At 41.5% G+C, this 22943-nt stretch overlaps 1 protein-coding gene across 3 annotated transcripts in view; it reads right to left on the reverse strand.

Annotated features, from left to right (window-relative positions):
* Positions 1–867: 867 nt before the first annotated feature.
* Positions 868–22943, reverse strand: part of spata20 (spermatogenesis associated 20) — a 39923-nt gene continuing 17847 nt past the window's right edge. Inside the window, exons 14-17 of one of the 3 annotated variants that reach the window (XM_046376856.1) lie at positions 20250–20449; positions 19333–19413; positions 19094–19205; positions 2506–2639 (exon numbers count right to left, since the gene is read on the reverse strand). In XM_046376856.1, the coding sequence (XP_046232812.1) occupies positions 19113–19205; positions 19333–19413; positions 20250–20449 (374 nt within the window). In that variant the 3' untranslated portion in view covers positions 2506–2639; positions 19094–19112. Of the gene's footprint in view, positions 2640–19093; positions 19206–19332; positions 19414–20249; positions 20450–22943 lie in introns of those variants that run through there. The other 2 variants (XM_046376855.1, XM_046376857.1) reach the window with 2 other exon arrangements.

Raw genomic sequence — 22943 nt, forward strand, 5'->3', positions numbered from 1 at the left:
TAAGAAAAGAGATGTCGGATCTAAAACGAAACAGAGTGATCCCTCTCTGTCTCTGTGCCTCATATTCTTCCTCCTGGCCCTGTTTCCTGCTTTTCCACTCTTGGCAATTTCTACTTCTTCTTGTTCTTCCACAGAAGCAGTTGCCTGCCAAAATGACTTCCTTCATTCTTGAGGCGACAAGGCCCCTGCCATATCTGAAAGGGAGAGGAGGGAAGAGGAGGTTGGCAGACAAACGTAAAGAGAGAGAGAAAGAAAGAGGAGGGGAAAGCAAAAGTAAACAAGTGCAGATGGTCTAGGTGTCGTTGCCATACGTTGGTGGATGGGATGTCGATTTGTTTCACCTCTCGAGCAAGGTGAAGGATAACAAGGCTGCCGTTGTGTCATCACGGAAACATCAGGTTTGCTACGTTTCCCTTCCCGTCTTTTCTTCTCCTCCACTTCCAGAGCCCTGAGCAGGACCCTCCGAGACAAACTCCCTCGCCTCAGCATCAGCAGTCCATCTGTCTCTGGCTCTCTTTTTCGCATACACACACACACACACACACACACACTCCCATGTGCCTCTTCTCGCTACAACACACAGTGACACAGAGTTTACATTACCTTCATCCAGCCTGCTGAGGAAAGAGACGAGGAAATGAAAACACAACTGATGAGTGTGAAACAGTATGAAAAGTATTTTTCTGGGGCACATTTACTCCATTCCTGTTGAAGGTTTCACATCTCTGACAAAGAGAAAGGACATGTTATAGAATGTCACTAAAATACCCTACGTTATGTTATTATATATTATAAATTCTTAAAGCTTCAAAAAACAACTTTAAACAAAAAAAGAGATACCTGTGCTAAAAAAGAAACAGCCACAGCTTATAAGAGAAATATTTTTATTTCTCAGTGTTGTGCGTATACAGGCTGTGCATTGTTTGCTGTCTAAACCTTAAAGTAAAAGCCATGAAGACACGAGTCCACAGCAGTGGAGAAGGATCCTCTCCCATTGAACGCTAGATAAGACAATGAACAAGGGGTTCGCGAGCAGACGGTGCCAGGGGATAGTAACAGAGCAGCTTGTTCAAAGTGACGTTACTACAAATGAAACATGCACAAGTGACACAACTTCAACAGCGCATGAACATACAAACCTACTAACCACCCTTTTCTGCACAATAAACACACACACAAGCAGGCTTCCTCTGTCAGATCCATGTGACATGAATGTGGGAGCTGGAACACAGCGCTAGGAGAGGACAACGGGGCAGACTGGTTCATCAGCCAAATATTCTCGGTCCAATTCTTCCAAGTGGTCTTAGCTTATGGTCTAGTAAGAGTCTGTAGTTTACTTTTGGGCTAACAGTCAAGCCAGGACATTTTGTACAAGTGCTGCATATTTTGAGTCGGCTGCCACCACTACTGTAAATATTTCTTTGTAAGGACTTTCGTACACCTGAATTTCAGTGTGGCGCCACTGGTCAACTGCCTCTGACAGCCTGCTAAAAATATTGAACTTCAATGATCATCAACTGACGGCACGCGGGCCACATCTGGCCGGCCAAAGCCTCCCATGCGGCCCCGTAGAAGAGGATGAGTCTGTCAGTTAGCTTACAAACTCCAGGCAACAAGCCAGCATGTAAATTTATAGTTTACCTGATCTACGGCAACTCTCCATCCTCTCTGCTCTGTGGATCCACCATCAAAACGATTAGTTACCAATCCGACCATCCCATGGGAACTGACAGCAGCGCAATAGTCGGACTACAGGAGGTAACTGCCAGAGAATCGCTAAGATTGTTTATGGGATTTATTTTTATTAGTTAACCGTATTTAGTAGTATTTTGGTATTAGTATATTTTATACTATATTTAGTATTAGTATTTTGGTTTGCTTCCTGAGAAGTGTGGTTTTTGTTTTTTGTTAAGACAAGAACTCATTCATTGGTTGAACTGCTGGTTTTGTACTGAGTATGGACTGCCATCTTGGTGGAGGTCTGAGAACATTTTCTCGTCAGGTATCTACTTACTGTTATGGATTTTCCCTGTTCCTTTTTTTTTTACAAGCCCATTCATACTCATGTAGGCTAAAAAGAACATTAAAAAAAATAATTTGTAAATTGTAAAAATAATTGGGCCTAAATAAATGTATTATAAATATTTGAAAGTCCAGGGGTGGACTTTGGAAAATGGCTTTAGCTGATACTCGAGGTAATACTGAGCTGGTCTTGGAGTTACAGGGCTGGAATGAAGGACAGAAGTCCCAGTTATCTCATGGAACTTTAACTATTCCTACCAATGTAGTGGACTCTTTAAGCATTGGCATTCCTCAATGGCAAAGCCAGACTCACTAGCCAAAAACAGCAAAATCAAGATAAGCTGAGGCTACGGACTGGAAGAGTGCAGCCTATGAAGATTCCAGCCTTCTTGTTAAACTTCTGTCAGTCAGATCTTCGGTCGTCAATCCGCCCGCGTCTCCGTGGTCCCGTCCAGAAGGAGCCTGCGCAGTTCCTGGGGGTCAGTGACAGGAAGAGAACAGGTGAAGTCCTGGCAGACGTAGGCCGTGGGGACACCTCCCTGCTGGGACATGGAGGAGAGGACAGGCAGACGCTGGGACAGGAAACCGTCTGCGCTGTCGTCAATGAGCATCAAGACCTGTCGGAAGGAAAAGGAGTCAGTTTAATATGTCAAAAATAAACACCTCCTAATTTGCTTATTTACTCTTACATTACTGAGCTCTATAGCTGCAAAAAGAATGTAAAGAGACAAAAACGCAAGTGATCCTTGATCACCAATCAGTCAATAAAATTAAAAACTTAATTTCTTTAAATTTGATATTTTTTCACATTAGAAAGATTTCAGATTAGTGTATCTGACCTATGAGAATAGTTATAAGTCATAATGTCAAAGTGTTTCCTGTAAAAAAAAACAGAGGTGCAACGCATTAATACTGTCAACAGGCTCACTGGGATTGCGAGACACTGGACTGTCAGTCTGATGTTTGTCTGTATGCCTGCAGTCCAGTCACCACAGTTAATATTCACATCTTTAAAAGGATTTGGATCAGTGGAGCATCTCAGTGAGGGAGCGATCCGTTTAGATGGTGATGATTCTCTATTGTTCAATAACACGACAATTAAGTGTCATATGCAAATGAACGGCCTCTTAAAAGAACGTTCACACCAGTGTCCACACAAACATCTTTGCTCCTGCTGATGACGGGGTGTGCACAATGGTTGGTGCTTGTGGACAGGCAGCAGAGCGAAGTTAAAGAGGGCTGCCTCGTCCGTCCCTGAGGCAGCTTCCTGTCAAACACGTGTCATTTCCTCCTGGCCCTGCACCACCCCTGGTTCACAACGGAGCAAGGGATGACAGTATAAACAACGAGGCGCTGACAGAAGAGATAAAAAGGAAGGAGAGGAAGAAGAGACAGAATAAGGAGGGAGTTCAGATTCATCTCAGGTGGAGTTTGGCCTGAGAACACGTCATATGTGTTAGTTTACGGTGGACTGATGGCCCATCAAAATGCATCAGAGGGTAAACAAATGCTGAGGACTGTAGGCTTGACTGATTATAGGAGCTAGACACTGCTTGCAGTATACATACTCTTCAAGCTATCTTCCAGCAAAGAATTCAGGCACTTGATTTAATCAAATATTCTGTGTGCCAGTTTAAAAAAAGAAAAAAAAAGTCATATTCGCACCAGTATCAAAAAAAATTATGATACTGAGTGTATAGCTACATGTGAGGCCCTCAGACTGCATAAAATATCTTAACAATGAGAAAAATGCCGATCAGTGCTTCACAGAGCTCAAGATGGTGTCCTCAAGCTCTTTGGTTTGACCACAAGATATTCAGTTTAGTGTCACAGAGAAGTAAAGAAACCACATTTAAGAAATAAGAGTCTGAGAAGGTTGATTTTTTTTCTTATAAAACTACCCAAACCAATTATACATATAGCCATATACACACAACTAAAAGCGCCGCGCCATCAGGTGGCCTCGCCTTCACCCTGAATCTACACTCAGCCATCTGACAGCGCTGTCCATTACAGCAGACACTCCTCCTCTGTCCCCTGTAGGACTGCCAGCCTGCGTTCACCCCTCGCCATCATGTAGAACTCTTTATGTCCTCTCCATCCTGCCTCAATGAGTCTCGTGTTCTCATTCAGAGCCTCTTTCTGTGCGCCCCAAGTGCTCTGCTCAGCCATTTAGACGCTCATTTGTGCCGGTAGCCATCTGCACTACCAATGCCAAGAAACTATCGGTGAGTTACGCTGCCCGTCTCCTGCCATTGCAAACCGTCTCCACAGCATTGAGGTATGTCTATCTCTATTACTAAGTGTGCTGCCTAATGAATAGAAGTCCTCCTTATGGAATGATGGAGTGAAGCTGTTTCTATCTCACCTTATTCTGTACAGAGATGCTGCAACACCTGTTAGCCACAGCTCAGAGCATAAATGACACAAAAACACAGAAACTATGGATTCACAGAGGGGCTGTAGAGGCTTGGCTGTAAACGTTTTTAGGGAGCTGAGATACACACAGACACACACACACAAACACACACAGGGGAAGACTGGCAAGAGGTTGTGATGGAATGTGGTCATAACGGTGTAACTGTTGCTATGGAGACAGGAGGAGGATTTCCCCGCAAAGCTGAACCTTCTCCTCTCTTGTCCTGACTCTTCTTCTTGCTTGTCAGCCTCATGCAGTCCCCTCTCTGGGCCCAGACCACATCCAGCCGCTCGCCCCCATCTTGAAGGTCATGTCGTCTGTGTCACAACAACACTGTCCGCACACACCCCTGGGGACTGGACAAGACAGGGTTGTGTGTGTGTGTGTGTGTTGGATTGATGGAGAAAGTGAGCAGCAGTGAGAGACAGGGAGACAGATTACGTGTGAATGTATATACAAGGTTTTTGAATGTGACGCAAGTGTGTGGTCTTGTATTCTGTGTTCTGCAAAAACTGTATGTATGTATGTATGTATGTATGTATGTATGTGTGTGTGTGTGTGTGTGTGTGTAGCTGTAACAGACAGCACAGTTGGCTGCACATGAGAGCACAGTCAAACTCCCACAGGGTTAATCCCTTCATACACTGGGCAACCCTGAAACAAACACGCGCACACACACACACGCATGCAAGCACACATGTACATGCGCATATATCCATGCACACACACACCCGTTAAATGTCCCTACACTGACAGCTCCCTCCCACTCTTCTTCTCTCACTCTGCCAAACAAGTCGAGCTCAGACACTTTAAAAGAACACAGTGTACCTGTGTTGACAGTAACACACACACACACACACACACACACAAATACAGTCTGAATGTTTTCCCTCTATTCAGTTTCTGGCCAACCAGCGTTGTGGAGCGAGGTGGAGCCAAGAATCACCATGAACGCTTTGGAGGGCTGCTGTCATACCTGAGGAGGAGCGATGACGGTGGCTGTGAAAGGTACTGCATGCAGCCAAGCATGACAAGATTTACTTCCTCCCTCTCGCGGCATGCGCGCGCACACACACACACACTGACAAAGGGACCCACTCAGTCATCATAACAACCTGGCATCTGGATCGCCGCCCCAGGACAGAAACAGACACACACGTTCACACTCAGACACATAATGTTGCAGCAATGGAGGGAGGTGGTGCGAAGACGCTGCCAAGTCGTCGGTCGACACCAACTTCACCATCGGCTTCACTCTCTCAACTGAGCATTCGCCGGGAGAGGAGAGGATGGGGAGGAGGGTGAGGTGAAAGCACAGGAGAAAAAGTGTGAAGGAGAAATTTGGAACATTTAAACAATCAGGCTGAGGCTGCCCTCTTATTAGACACCACACATCTGCCTTTCAGTCCACACTTGTGATTCAACAGTTATTATTCACTATAAGCAAACCACATCAATATCATTATTATTATTTTATTTCTAAGTATTAATTTACTGCTGTATCTGACATTAAGAGATGAGGGTCCTGCTGACTGTGGGTGAGCTTCAGCATCCAATGTGTGACAGCATGGCCTGGAGGCCTAACCACAATAGAAACTGATTTTAATTTACTGAATATACAGACAGGTGGTGAATTAAATTTTAATTAATTTTCAAATCTCAATCTCTAATGATCAACTATGATTTCTGAAGCAATGCTTTTACACTGAAAAGGTTTTTACACTTAAAGCAAAAGCTCAACACCATCACGGGTGGAGCTCCGTTCTCTCACGCTGCTGGCATGCACACTCGACTGATTTTTTTACTATATTTATCAGCTCAACTGATCTGAACTAAATTACCTCCAAAATGCATGTCTAAATTGGATTCTGTTGCGACAAAAGGTGGTTATGGCTGCAGAAATTTGACAGAATAAAAGAAAGGATTAGTTTGTTGTGTATATGTGAACTGCTGCAGCTATACAACAGTACTGTGCGATCCTACTGGGACTTCATAAAAATCATATTTTGTATTGGAAAACTGATGTATACCACCAATCGATCATCAATCATCAACTGAGAAACTGTTTACTGAAACTATAACCACCAGTGAATATGTATGAAACGCAGTGAATTCACTACCTGATAAAAACATGAAACCTGAAGTTAAAATCATGCTAAAAACCAATTTGATCAATACTGATTGTCAACATTGTCCACAACGACCCAACAGAAATATTAAAAAATGAATAGCCATGATGGGATTAAAATGCACTAAATACAAAAGTGATGACAGTGAAAATAATATAACCATTAGAGTGAGATGAATCTAGACATTCCTAACACTTGCATGCGCAGTTTACTTCCTAAGAGTGAAACATCCTTGCACACAACCTATCAAACGCATGACTCACTGCAGCCCAGACTCTTTAAGTCACCTTGTTATCAGACTCAAGTTGTTCCAAACAAAATTACGAATGCAATTGCTGTTGAAATCATCTCTATCTTTCACGTAAACAAACAAAACCAAAATCAAAATTATGTTTTCACATGCCAAAAACCCTTCTCATATGCTATTATAATTACAAACACACAGAGATATGCTCATGTGTCTTCCGACCTGAGCGAGAGTGACTGGGCGAGACTGTTCCGACCCTCTCCACTAAATCACTACTGTCTGCGGTGAGATGTGAGGAAGCCTTGGTGCCTCAGGAGAATTTACGGCTTCTCTCCTCAATCAGGCTCTGACACCGACAACATACTCCATCAGCTTCTGTTGCATTTAAGACGAAGAGGGATTCTCATTTGCTCGAGTCATAAAAATCATGTCAAGTTAAAAAAGTTCAGGAGATCAAGTCTGACATATGAGCTCCATATATCTTCAAATATCCTGGATGGTAAAATCTGTAAGTAAATATAATGCCTTTAGGTACTACAGTGAATACAGAATTAACCAGTTAGCAGTGATGTTGTTAGCCAATGCCAATTCAATGTTTTGTTTTTTGTTTTCACTTGCCTGGTTGCGCGAGTTGGTGAGAAATCTATCAAAAAACAACAAATTTTTACTCTTATGTGGCTTGCTCTCAAACTGCACAACACATAGGTGGAGTAACTGAACTCCTTTTTTACAAGATAATCAAAATGTTAAAAATAAACAAATGTTCCATTCATGAAGTGAATGTGCTTCAACTCTTAAATGTAATTTAATACATAAGCGTGCGTACATGCAATAAGCGTGTCAGAACTGTACTGTGCATGTACAACAGAGATTCAGACTGAAGCAAGATGGCTCACTCTTTGGTTATTTCCATCATCAGCTCTAAAAAAAAAAAATCTGCCTGAGTGGTACAGTGAGCTGCTGGATTTACTCTTTAAGACAAGCAATCCTTATGGTTAAGCCCTGGGTAGACCATATAACACTTTCCAGCGAGTAGCGTGGTAGAAAATGCCCACGTCAGGCGCTTCAGAGGCCTTTAGCTTAGACACAAAAAAGTTTAGTGTTTAGAAGAATGAAGAAGAAGAAAAAAGATAATTCACACACACATTAATCACTGTAGTTCAACTTTCTTATCCAAAAACTGAGGAAGAATTCAAATTTTAGTTCAGTTTCCTATCTAAATCATTCAGCTGGAGACTAGTAGCAGTATTTATCTTGTGACGTCAATACGCCAAAAGTGCAGGGCCACTACTGAAATGAGGCCTGGAAATGTTTTGCTGATATTAGTCCATATCGACACCTGCGACAGCCGCAAAAATCCTGCAGCAGTCTGACTGGAATAGACCTATCAATCTATATTGTTATTGACTACTACAACAAAACAAGACCACTTACTTGTGATTGATTTAGTCATTTGAAGCAACAAAAGACATTTTAGTTAATGAATTTCTTGCTTGGACCTTGTTCCTTGTGGTCACATTTCTACAGTCAGGGTCAACAGTGAACAGTAATGACCCCTAAGAACGACTATCAAGTGTCCGTATGTGTGAGATTAAACAGTGCTGGACTCCATGAGAGGTGTTTCATTAGCTCTCAGTCACTCAGCGGGTCTGACGTCCGAATGGGACATAAGACCAGAAATTCTGCTTTCTTTCCAACTCTTCACAGGAACTTGAACTTAGACAAGTAGAGAAAATGAGTCTTATGTCACGAGGATGATCAGCTGTAACACAAGTACTGTTACATCACACTGTAAAGTCGTCCGCGTGCTAGCCCACATTTTATTTCATGCTACAGTAAGGTATATGTACACAGGCATATGCTGTCTTGTAATGACGGTACAATGCAAACCAGTGAGTAAATGATGCTTCATTTACGGAGGGAGATAAAAATAACCGAGAAGTGTGAGAAGAGAGAACAGACGCTGGAGGAAACGTAGAGAAAGTGAGAGCTGTGCCACGAAAATATTTACTCCAGTATCACAGACCGGCCCACAGATTAATTATAATAATAATAAAAAAGAAAAAAAAAATTCATTTTGCAGTTTTGGGGAAAGACAACTGCAGTTTCATGCGAACAACTCCAAACATCTGTAATAGTCTAACTATAAATAATTTCCCATGTACTGGCTTCAACTATTTAGTCACAAATTTACAGATGAATGACATAAAACTGTAAACAGCACATTTTTCTGAACAACACAGCAATAACAGTTCAAAGTGTGGTCATTCTACGCAGATTCCTGTTTTGGTGCTCTCTGTTGCACCAAACAAGATTTTATCAAGCATTTTTATAAGAAAATAATGAAATATAATGAAGCAGATGCTTGTTGCCAAGGTCGTTCCAGGGCTCTTCAATAACAACTTCACTTCAAAGTAAACATGGCTAGTTTTACATGAACATTTACACAGTCTACAACACAGTGTACATTTACATTTAGTGAGTCATTACAATAGCAGTAAAGCTATGGTTATTTAATTAAAATTAAGAATCAAATAATAAAATTAAACAACTGAACTGGATTTTTCTAATAAAATGATGGCATTTTAAATCCCCTTATGACCCCTTATAGCATTGCTGAAAGTGCTGCAGGATACTCATAAACATTATGTGGAGGATACTCATAATACATTAAAAAGACACAGCCAATGCTTCATATTTTCAAATGCAGAAATCTGACAGACTGGAACATTTTTTTCAATAAAACCAAGTAAAAGACTAAATTTGGTGGCAACAGGTGTCATTATTGTAAAATAACTGACGGCTCTCAAATAATTCTTTCACCTCTTTAGCTCGATAAAGCATATAATAACAATGTAAGTTACAGCATTAAACTGCAACTTGCATCATTTGAAAACTGAAATCAATAAAATTGTGATTTTTATTTTATCTTTTAAGCCAAACTGGTTGCATCCTCAGAGATATACAGTAAATTCAAAGGTAACAGGAGGGAGCCTCAGTCAAGGTTTTCTTGTTTCACCAGGAGACACTTTTTGGGGATTTGGCTCTAGACTGAAATCAAAGGCATGCTGCCTACACTCTGGGATCAAGTATAATTACGCGGGGTTATTTTAGTCAACATGTCTGTTTGCAGTTAAAATGACATTTATCCTGCATTATGAATTGAAGTTTTACAGTGTTTTTAAGAGGTTTTATTTTGTAGCAATTTGGAAACTGGAAACATTTCTATTCCCAAGAAACACAGTGTCTAAATGGGAGTACTGCAAACCACAATTGTTTTTAAGTTCTCTGCAATCAGAAAATCAATAAAACTTGGAATGCTGTTTTAGTTTTCCTTTTTTGTCATTTAATTCTGAATTAATCAAGGAAAAAAAAAGATCCTTTCAAGAATATCAAAATTTTTCTATTCTCCTTCTTTAAAGGAGAGATCGGATGAGGAAGATGGAGAGGATGAGCTTTAGCCAATGGCCACAGTAAGAGCAACAACCACAGGAGCAGAATTAGCACAGCCAACACTGACTTCCATGATGAAGCAGATGATGGACAACATTAAAACAGGATGTGACAGTATACACGGGCAAACAGTCAGGAAGAGCATTTTTTACATTTATTCTGAGTATAAATAATTTGACGTAGTTGGACCATACTCACTGAACTACATGTACAATATCTGTATGTTGTTCAGAGAAAAACTGATGTGGGATCTTCTTCAGTGAACTGTCTTCCAGTGTGTGGAAATGTGCAAATTGAGTCCTGGCACTGTTAATGAACAAAATGCTCAGAACTGCTTTCCCTACTTTCGACTGCCAATAAGATTCTGGCTTAAGCGTTTCCCCTTTTTATGGCCACACAAACTGTTTAGTTAGAACAGTTTTGTAAAGTGTACTTTTAAAAAGCTTACAGGAAAGTTTGAGACCATGTTTTAAAGTTCAACAATCTTCCCTCACTTGTTAGAATCTGTACCCCAAATAGACAACGTATCCAGGGACAACAAAAATATTATGAAATAAATTGTAAAATTGAATTCTAAAAGCACTGAGTTTGGAAACAGAAATTAATTTCTTAAAAATAATTGAAATGTTAATATCATATATACTATTTTTTGGGAAAAAAAACCCTAAAATTCCATTTAAAATAAAAGTGAGTCCCCCCCTTTTGTAAAAACGCTCCTTCACACTATGGTTAATGTACAACACTACAAAGACTACATATTTAATCTTAATCTCATCTCAGTTTCATTGATTTTTGTAAATACAGGCCCGCACTAAATTTGACAGACACATGTCTCAAGGTCTCTGGGACAGGAGGAATAAAAAACTGGGAAAGTTGTGTACTGTTCACACAACCTGGCCCGAAGTTCACCACTTTGTCACGACAGTATAAATGATATTACTACTTGGGCTCAGGTAAACTTCTTCAAACTGTTGTGGTAAACACAGTTTTCTTATAAATGACTGCTTTCTTTTTTTATTTACATTTTACACTGCATCCCAGCTTTTTAGGGATCAGGGTTGTATATCAGAAGAAAACATTCACAGCCTATACAGATAAAGAGAGTGACAGAGGGTGGAAAACACATAAGCATCTGCAACTGTGTGTGCATGCATGTGCACAGGCAACTTATCTGTTCAGAATGGGTTTTATTTACCAAGCTGAGATGTGGATAAACATGGAGTGTCAAGCAGAACCACAGCAAACATACAGACAGGATACAACCACAGGGAGAGGATTATATCTCCAACAACACAACACAGCTAAAGCTGTCCACACTCTGCTGGATCCTGAGTGTACATGCACCTCCCCCATAGCTTTATGGATGTACCAGCACATGCTGGAATTACCAGACAGAAGGATGAATTGGGGGTGGGTTCAATGGATGATATGTAAAATGTCAGATTAACAAATCTCAGAAGAATGGAGTGAGATAAATGTTGGACTCCATGTGAAAGTGACTGTTAAAGCATAATGGCATGCAGAAAAAGAGAGGGAAAAAAAAGTGGGAGAAGGAGGTGAGTGGCAATCTGAATGCGTAACAATCTGCCTGGGAGACACTTTCCTGCAACAGGGACCATCTGAGACCTCTCCCACAGCTGTCAATCAACCCGGGTTCTGCTCCCTGACTGGTCATTGGGCTTAGCGGATCATTTGGAGAAATCAAAAGGAGAATCAATTCCAAGAACACAATACATAAGGACAAATACACACACATACAGCGGCTGATGAGAGAACAGAGGGATTGTGAGGGAGGCGAGAGGGGAGCTGTGGGGTAATGAGGCAGCGGACTGAAGTGAGGGAGGTCAAAGGTCACTGAGGAAGACTCTGGCTCTAATCCTCCTCTGGACTGTGTTGCTACAAGAGCTAGTTAGCTTCTGATTAAGCTCTCAATCTCCACTCTTCTCCTTCGTTCCCACCCTCCTCGTGCCCTCCCTCGTCACCCAGCTGACTCTTCCCCTTGTCTCTGAGGTCTTGTTAGGGATTCATTCCCCTCCACAGGCGCTTTCAAAAGCAAGCCTCTCTCCTCTTAAAGGCCATGCCGCTCCCTTCTTTCCCACTCTGTCCCCCTCTCTTCCTCCTCCTCACTAGGGAAAGTGATCAAGAAAGCTGCAGAAGGGCACAGAAGCAGGACTAAATGGGAAACTTATCTACTAACACTTAACTCCCTCCAGGAGTTCTAAATCCAACAAAAATCCCTGTAACCATATGTCTGGATATGGTTGTCACAACAAGCATATTGTGTTGTTTATTTATTTTGTTTTTTACTTAATTTATTTGCGCTTCAAGTTTATACTTTGTGTGCAATTGTAAGGCTGACAGTCATCTGCATTGTCACAACCAATTTTACTGCAATTATACAACTATCAAACTATCTCAAATTATCAAATTATCTTTATTCGATTGATTCGGGATTGCGAAGTCCTTATTTTAACAAGTAAAAGCACTTCAGTTGTTGTAAAGTGGAAAACAAATTTATTATTATTATTACAGTTTTATTATTGTTTTCACTATTACTATTATTGTCAGTTGCTTCAGTGTCTTCATGTGAGTGTGATTCGGATGTGACCCTTCTAGTTTAGACACGGGGCCACAACGTCTGCTCTCTGCGGCCCTAAGAATCTTTCACTAACACCAGCCACAGACACTTTCCTCTTTTCCCAACACTCTCTCGAGAGCACTTAACTCACTGAAGTCTACTCGAGAGAGACAGAGACAGAGCCAGTGAAACTACCTGCTCCCTCGGATGGCTTCTTGGGGCAAAAGCACAGTTGACGGTGATTAATAAGCAGGGCTGACAAAAAGGGATTCAGGCTAACAACAATGGGAATTATAGTCCTTGTAAAATATTATTCAACTCATAAAAGACCACACACATAAATCTTGCACCGACAGGAATTCATACTTTGAAGCACCGTTTGAACAGCTTTGCTTCTGCCCAGATGCTTCATTGCTTTATTACCAGAACAACCTTGAGAACAGAGAAAAACGTGTTCTATTAATGTGAATCGTTAGGCTTATTGCTGAATGGTTTTCATTTTGTGTAAATGCGTTCCACAGAGCGCCAGCAGAGGAAAGGAGAAGTAAAAAACCGAAAAGAAATGCAGGGGGTTCTTGAGAATGTAGTGCCATTTGTTAGCATTGGTAAAAATTTTAAGGTTGTTAATTCAACTTGGGGAAAAAAAAAAAAATCTCCCAACATGCAGCCAAGGCAAAAATATAGCTGCTTATTTTTAATGGAGACGCCATTAACGACAGCAGGTTTTTAAGGTTAGGCTTAATTTTTTTTCCAGGAAAAATGCTCACGATCAAAAGAAGAAGACGATGAAGAAGAACAATAATGACACCCACACCCACCTCAAAACTACATCTGGTGAGCCACAGTTATGGCTTAAAGTACAAATAGCAATGCTAATACAAACATAACAGCACCCAGTCACACTCACAAGAACAAGCCAATGTAGTCTGATAAAGTCCTTTCAAACGCTTCATGTGCTGAGAAAATGTGTAAACAGACTGAATTATGTCGCCTTGCTAGTGAACATAGAAGGAAAAAAAAACCATGAGGCAACACGAAGTCGTCGATAATTTGTTGTTTCTCATTGCTCCCGGTATCATTCTGAAATGTAATGAAAATCAGCCAGCAAGCCCGCCAGTCTCAGCAGATTTAAATTAATTTGCCATATTTAGCTTTAGGTCTGTGATCACAGTCGTGCTGCCACTTCTCCAGTAGACATTTTGACTTGTGTTTCGTTTAACATCAAAAATGCTCTGTTCTTCTATTCAAATGTTCCCAGTAAGCCATGGCAGTGTGACAGTGAACCAACATACACAACACCTGAAGCTTTGGCTGTTAAATTCAGCCATCGTTTTTGCCATTTACACTGGGCCTTTCTATCATACGTAGAAATGTACTCTGTAAAAACTCCTGACATCCTAACTGGGGGAGCACAGTATAAAAAAAGCCCCCTTCAGTCCTCATCCGATATTGATGTAAACACAGCATATTATTGCACTGGTACTGTTTGACAGCAATGTAGTTTATTTTTGCCTAGCAACACTTCCTGCCCTTTGGCCAGTGTTTCTCCCATAATGATACAGGCTTGGCAGGAGGCCAGGCCAAAAGAAAACTTTTTCTACTACCGGAAAGATGACACAAAATGTCCAGTCATTCCTTTAGTTTGTTTCTGCTCCCTGTTCTTTCCGGTCTGTGCTACGTGTTTCTGCCGTCATTGGCGCTGCAGAAGTGTCTGCTACAAGGCTCCGCAACATACTGCAACCGGCTAGTCCATGTCACATGTATTTACTGTACCGCTGCAACGTTGTTTCAATAATTAGCCTGTTCAGACATTAGTCTCACTCAGTGTTAAGCTAACTGGCTAACCCAGCTAGCTTGACCCTGTAGTATTATAATGGACAATTCGTTACATTACTGTAAGTGCAATTTAAAAAAAAAAACAAACAAAGGTAGCAGAAAATCTATCTAAATCTATAGTTGTGCTTCTCACACAATTCCAGAGCCTTTACAATCAACAAACCATGACCCAATGCTAATCAAGCCATACTTCTATGTAACAGAAAAATTAACCAGAATTTATTGCAGCAATTACAATCAACAGTGATGTTTCAGTATGAGTGTCAGGGCCATAATTGATTCCAGCAAGTAAAAAGTGCGGCAGAAGCTCTGAGTGGCTGGGTGAATTGAGAAGCACAGAGTCTCGAGTTCAATTTAAATAGTAAATAAATTAAATGAAGCGAAGAATGTGTGTGTGTGTGTGTGTGTGTGTGTGTGTATTTAGAAGCGAGAGCTGGGCTCTGAGCACCTCATTCAGCACAATCAGAGCACGCTGGCCTCAAACCAGGAAAACAGGAGAGGAGTAATGAGATTTAAATTAGACATGTTCTCTGCTGCAACATGGAGCTCCATCCCCTCACTGACTCTTCCTTTTACCTCTTCTGTTTATCTCATTTAACATCCCTCCACCTCTTCTCACTCTTAAAGCGTACATAATTCACCCTCTTGACTCCATCATACACTTTATCCTTCATCTTTCTCTAATACTGACTCCCATCCTACACCAGTCTAATTGGTTTTCTTCCAGTTCATTTTATCCATTATTTAAATGTCAATCTTCTTCCTGCTGCCCTCTGGGTGTCTGTTTGTATCTTTTTTAATTACTATCAGGACATAATGGAAAAGTACTTTTTGACAACTAAATCTTTCAGAGTATAAAATGTTAATGGTCAGAAGCACCAATTACAATTTCCCAGATCCCTTGGTGATGTCTTCAAATACCTTATTTTGTGCACAAAAACCCCAGAAGAAAAACCTCATATTTGAGAAGATTAAACCCACAAATGTTGAAAGCAGACTGTCCAATCACAGCTTAGCAACCACAAACGCACACAACAAATACTTTAGACGTCCATACCTGCTAACGCAATGAACCAGAGGTATGAAGAGGTATGAAAATTTCATGTCACTGTTAAAATGTGCGAAAAATAAACAAACAGTTCCTCAACAGCTGGATTTTAAATGAACAAACTACATGTGACTGAACTACATGTGCGATGGGCAACGCATACGGCAGCAGTATGCGTAGTGTAGTGTTCGTACCAGAATAGGCAACGCTGAAAGGTTCAGTTTACATTGTTGGCAAGCTACTGGCAAGTTATCCAAACAAATTACGTTTTCTTCATTCTGAAGTCCTCACGTCATGCACAGAGTTAAAAGTTAGCTTGTGTGTGTGTGTGTGTGTGTGTGTCTGGTAGCTGGTGCAGGCAGGGCTGCTATTCCCCTGGGATGTTTGTGTCTCATCCCCAAGGATGTGTGTACTGTACGTGTGCGTGTGTGTGTGTGTGTGTGTGCTTAGTCTTGTGCTGCATCATCACATCTCAGCCCAGCCAAGATAGTTGCTGTTCTCACAACATCTGGAAAAAAACACACACACACACTCTCCCTCCTCGGTCTCATTTACTCTTACTCTCCTCCTCCATCTCACTGTGAGACTCTATGAAGGCTCATTAGAACTAAATCTGGATCTGTCATGTCACTCACAGACCAGTCTAGAAGTAGAAGCAGTAGTAGTAGTAGCAGAAGTAGTTTTTTTTTTCTTTTATTGGCTGGCTTCTGGACACACACACTTCTGGATACTAAACACTCACACAAACAGCATTGTTTGGTTTTAATATTCAAGCTTCTAAAATAAAAATACATCTGAAGTCTGCTTTTTGTTGAAATACTGATTTCAAAAATTCTGAACATGAGTTTTAGTAATAAAGAAACGCCATTGCTCCCTATCTGTGACACACAGTCCATTTCTAGATTAACTGAGAATCTCTTTCTCAATTAGTATCTTATTGACTCTGGTGGTTAAAGAGCAGTATGTTTCTCTGGTCACTACCATCTCTTTTCTCATCACTTCACCGTATGAGGCCTTTAAAACCCCATTCCTCTTGCATCCTCAGCTTTACTGTTACTGCACTCATTAGCAGAGGCAGGCCGACACCCTCAATCAGCCTCAAGCCTTATTAGTTTCAATTTGATCCACAAACTAGCTAACTGGAATATGACAATTAGACTCAAGCAGATGTACACAAACATATGTACATAGCTGCAAGTTTATCTTTAATTTTATATTTGCACCAGAAATCAAATGTGCCAAAATATTTGGCCATTTTCTTACAGGCTACAACAATGCCCTCCCCCTTCAGAGAATCCCATGTGATTAACCTGACACTAACATGGCCCAGCATGTGACTGGTCCTGGCTGGTTGTGATAACGTACAACACCCTTAATAATAGATCCGTCCGGATAAAGGCTCTATCTGGTCACTGTCCCTGCAGGGTTCTGGAATGTCCTGATGTTACTGCAGAAACAGCCTGATACTGCACAACTCATCTATATTTCATTAGGGGTGTGTGTGTGTGTGTGTGTGAGTGTGTGTGCACGAAAAAGGGAGAGGGGGAGACAGATGGAGTGTGTCACTGGACAATCACTGCTTTAATATACTGATCTCATTTGGGTTATAGGCTGGTCAAATAAACAAAAGTCAAGAAGTCTTCGTGAGGCTGCACGCTTTAACGCTTCATTGATGAATTCTACATTAAACAGTCATAAGAGAAGCACAATGTCAAACACTGATGAATCTAGTTTACTCAGAGGTATCATTCTCATCCTTCCCTTACTGTACAGAACACTTAATAAAAGTCAACACAAGTCTGAATCTCAGTTAAACCGGGCATATTTTGCTCTTGTGTTGAGTTTTAGTGAGCTGCACTAGCCTCTTGGCAAGATTGTGTGACGTGTGCTGGATGAAGGGACTCTGACTTAGGAGTACATTCGTAGCCTCAGACCTATTTCCATACTCTGTTTAATCGCTGCGCTGGCAATGGATAAAGGAGGACAGTGGATTGCATGTGCCAGTCAGCGATGAAGTGACAGGTGCACTAAATTTATACAGACAAAACATTAACGGCATCACATTCTAAATACACTGACAGCTTCGCAGCTATAACAGCCTCCACTCTTCTGGGAAAGTTTTCAACAAGATTTTGGAGTGTTTCTGTGAGAATTTTTGCACATTCACACAGCAGGGCATTTGTGAGGTCAGACACTGATGTTGGACCAAAAGGCCTGACTCACAATCTCTGCTCCCGTTCATCCCAAAGGTGTTGGATGGGGTCGAGGTAAGGGCTCTGTGTGGGCCAGTCAAGTTCCTCTACATCAAACCAACCATGTCTTTATGGAGCTTTGCTTTGTGCACTGGGACTTCTTCCCCAAACTGCTGACATAAAGTTGGAAGCATTGCATTGTCTTGGTATGTCTTGGTATGCTGGAATAGCATTAAGATTTCCCTTCACTGGAAGGGACTCAGAATGAAGATTGTAAATCAAGGTAAAAAGGTGAGCTTGGCTTTCTCTAAAGGTTAACATCTGCCTACCAGAACCTCTAAAGCTCACTAATTAACACATCATATGGCGCTCATTTAATTTCATCCATAGGAAAGCCAAAGTGTAAAAAAGTGTTGTGATTTTAAAGGAAGTGAAATGCAGGACTATCTTGTCCACAAGTCTTGCTACTTAAGAAACAGAAGTGCGTGAGGGAAAAGTAAATCCTCTCCAAATATTAAACAATGGATGTAATTTCTGTTAGAAATACTTTCACATGAACCCAGTAGTTAGAGTACATGATGAAGGTGAGGACTTTAGGAGGTCTTGGGACTTTGTTGCTCTCAAGGGGAGCACTTACAGGCTGCAGATATTATAATCAACAGCAATAATGTCAGTGTGTGCATTTAAATACATAAAAACTTTCATGAAAGAAGCAGACAGAATTCTAAGCAGACCGCCTGCTGTCACTATATTCATGTTTATTGAGAGAGTGGTATCTTTCTATTTGCCAAACTCCCTGCAAGAAACATAAACAAGCAAACTTTCCGAAATGTTGAATTATTCCTTTAAACTACAAGCGCTTGTTGATGAGAATCAAAGAATTCTCTTGAAAGTTGAAGTTCGGGTTCAGGAAGCAAAATATGACAGCCTTGGCTATTCATACAGAGATCTAAGTCTGACTCAGACTGACAGCTGACGAAATCATAACTAACAGCCTGCGTTCGCTGTGACAGGAACACAAACACGCACGAAGATTCTCTTCTACTGCAGAGTTAAGATTTAGACCCACTAGGCATCTCAATGTTACGAGTCGGCTTTAAAGTCTGCCTGAGAAAAACAGCAGGAAAATTAATACACTGAGGAGGGGAGGAGAGGAGCTAAAGTCTGACCTTTAAAGAACCAAACTCCTCAGGCGCTGTTGTAGTTTGGTCCCGCTCTGCATCTGTGCCTGCGCGTGTTTGTCTCAAAGGTTACTGCGAACCTGCTGCCACTGTTAAGGTACTGACGTTGGAGTAAATTAGCGCACTTCTATGTCCTGCAACTTGATCTTTGCTCTTCAGGTTTGCTTTAGGGACTGATGACACATACGTTTGCAGAGGCGATGCGTCACTCTTTCACACACTCTTACCTTGTGTGGGAGGAAGAGGGAGTTGACTATTGCTAGAAGGCTCGCAGTGTCCGGGGAATCCCTCTGGCCGCAGATCACAATCTAAAGCAAAACAAATGAAAAGTATGGAAGACAGTGGGGGGGCGGGGGGGATATGAAAGAAAGGCATGAAGGGAGAGGACAGAGAGATAATGAGATGAAAGAGTATGAACAGAGTGAAATAAGAGGGGAAAGGTGACACAAAAGAGGAGTGGAGAGGGGGAGGAAGTGATAGAGGTCAGTAATGTATTTGTAGCAGTAACAAGGGAGGCAGGTGTTTTCTCTGGGACTGCCTCACCTATCCTCACCCCTGTGCTCGTTACCCTCTGCCTGTAGCCGCGACTCATCCTCCACAGGTCACATGTGACCGACAGGAGGCTAACTACCCCCCTCCCACTGTGACTCTGCTGCCGTTATTTCATACATGCTGCTTCGATTGCACAGCACACGCCTTCAGCTAAAAGTTTTCTTAGCGTGGTCGAGAAACTTTGTGCTGTGCTTTGCTAGTATGCTGGTTTCAGTGGTTTGAGGCTAACTGAGGGTGTTAATAATTCAAAACCGATTACATAACTGAGGCTGAAGAGCTCAAATAACCCATTAAATGTATGACGGCTGTTAAAAACAGGGGAAAAAGATTTCTGAGAGTCAGTGTGTCTGGGGATTAAGTGTGCATGTATGCAGAGAGCTGAGACGACTGTCCCCACATGAACAGGCTTAACCCAGCAGAGGTCACAAAAAAAAAAAAAAAAAAAAACCCTATCAACTCATTATCTTCTTGTTTTCAGTTGGCGTCTTGGAGTCTCTAGCTAATGCTACAGAATCAGAGTTTGTTCAGTTGCTGTGTATTGTTTGTCACAGCTGCAACTTACATAAAAAGCAAAAAGTAGTAGATGGATAACCTGTTTAAGCGTGTAGTGCTGGGCCATGAGAGCCCTGACCATTTCAGGCAGCGCTATGGGGACCCGGGTCAGACGGTCAGAAAAGGCTGCGAGCAGCCGTTGGGACCTCTGGAGCCACTCCTGTCTTCCGGTGTAGTGGGACAGGCGCAGGAGACTGGACGCAGACACAGAGTTAGCACTGGGCTCGGCTCCATCCTGATCTGACACACACACACACACACACACACACAGAAAGATACACAACATTTATTTACAAGGTTTCAGCAGTTACAGTCTCGCACCTTGATTTCCTCCAGGCGTGGCTCTATGACATCACTTCTACAATGCATTTTTATGTCATTATCTGCATGGCTTCATACCACACTGCAAGGGATTTAGAAGCGGAGTGTTTTGTTTGCTCGATTTTGTTGACTTCCTCAGATTTCATCAATTTGGTCATGTTTTACTTGATTTTTGAGCTTCTAAGGCAGCTCTATAGTTAAGTGGTTTCTTTATTTATGTAATATACCATGAGGAGTCTGCTCAGGGTGGTGATGTGGCTTGACAATGCTTCCATCAAATAAAAAAAAATGCTAAGCATATATTTCAAGGAGAGCAGAGCGGAAAGTCACTACTGGTACACTTCTGAAATGCTCTGCGGCGAGCCTGGTGGAATCAAAAGTATTGTCTTTGGCGGCCACGCAGCATCCAGGATACCCGACGGAATCAGTAGGCTGGCAGCAAACGATACTGAATCTACCTTTATGAAGAGGCAAAACATTTCAAAAAGCAACTTATTGTCTGTTATAATTTGTCAAACCAACAGGAAAGATGGCAAGCTATTAAGTTATAACACAGACCATATTTTCCCCCATGCCAGAGTGTGGTGTGATCTGATGGGACTAACGGATGACCTCACGGCTTAGTCCTGTTAAGTGATTGGTCCTTATCTCTTATCAGTGTCCAATGAGAGCCTGGAGGTGATCTTCTCATAACCCATGACCTCGCTGCATGTCTGTATCTCAGCGATGCTCTGATGTCTGCGTCTGTGAGTGAGTGTGTTGAGTCTGTCTGTGAGACTCTTTCAAGTCAAACTGCCATACGCTGCACATAAAATCACATACGGATGATCGTGAACACCCACGCATGACTGAACTGCAGAAATAATGTGATTTTATCCTGTATGTATGTTTCAGCTCTCTCTTGGCCCTGTGGCAAGGAAACTTCAACACACACACAAACACACACACACACACAGTTAAGCGAGCAAGTCCACGTTCCACATTTCACATATCTCTCTTCTTAAGAGCCCCACGGAAAGGAGGTCATATATCCATGGCACATATATATCCAAACATACACACACACACACACTGACACAGAAAAAGCCACAAAATAAATAACAAATAAAAAATGACAGAATAGCCCAGAAACGCACACACCCACACAGGGACAAAAGTTCTCTAAAGTAAATAAACAAATACAAAATCAATAATCACTAAAGTATATTTTTTAAACTCAACTCATCATGAAATGTTCAAAATGTCTTTATGTTTTTGCAGTTCAGACATGACACGTATCACAGTGAAATAAATATACACTATCAAACAAGGATTAAAGATTATTTCTTTGATAATGTCTGTTTTGAGTTTTGAACATTTTTGGATGTATAAAACACCATCTGATGCTTTTGAACTGAAGTGACCCACAGCTCTTTTGGATTTTAGTCAAGTGAGAATTCATCAAAGTCCAATTTAGCCACTAGGGACATAAAAATATTTTAACAAGCACAGCTGATTCCTTTGAATAAAAGTTAAACAGATAGTCTATGTGGTCCTAACCCAACTTATCCAAAACAAACAGACACAGGGAATGTGGCAGGGCTGTAAGAATGTAGAGTGGCAGTGTGGTGGGGTAATCCGTCTTGCTGTGACAGGCGTCCACACTGCAGCGGCTGTAGCGTCACTAATGGGCTTCAACCCTACACGGCACCAACACCATAATGGCACAGTCAATCCTCTCGGATGAGAAACCTCTCACATGTCAGCTCTCATAAACACACACAGATGTAGGTGTAACGGCTGTCGCGTGCACACACACACACACACCCACGAGCTGAAAAGCGCATGCAACCATCATCTACGATCTGTCAACAGTTCTTAACAAGAATAACTATTAGCTCCCCCCGTTCCCCCGCCCATCTGTGGTGTCTGAACTACTCGCACCATCGATCTGTCATAAGCAAAAGAGCCTGTGTGTGCCATTATTTTATAGGTGAGAGAAAATATCAAGCTGTGGCATCTGGGGCAAAGCTGACAACCTTACAGATAAAATTCTCATTTCAAAATTTTTGTTATTTGTTTGTTTGTTTGTTTTTTTATGAGGAAGTTAAAAGTTATGAAGACTTGGATTTGTGCTTGTGTCAAGCTTGGCAGTCTGACCAAACAGCTTAGGAAGTCTTACCCTCTGGATAACATCTGCACCCTCACAAATGTGTGTCTAACCACATTACAACAAAAAGAAAGAACAAATTCAATCATTTAATAGAGCTTAAATAATGAGTTTTCTTTGGTAACTCTTGCTACTCTATACAGACAAAAATATTGGGACAACTGATCATTACACCAATGGGGACTTGGATGACATCATATTCTAAGTGCATGGACATTGGTGTGGAGTTGGTCCGTGCTTATTGGCTGTGGGTCACGAGAAGTA

The sequence above is a fragment of the Scatophagus argus genome, chromosome 21, assembly GCF_020382885.2.
Source record: "Scatophagus argus isolate fScaArg1 chromosome 21, fScaArg1.pri, whole genome shotgun sequence".
Lineage (NCBI taxonomy): Eukaryota > Metazoa > Chordata > Actinopteri > Scatophagidae > Scatophagus > Scatophagus argus.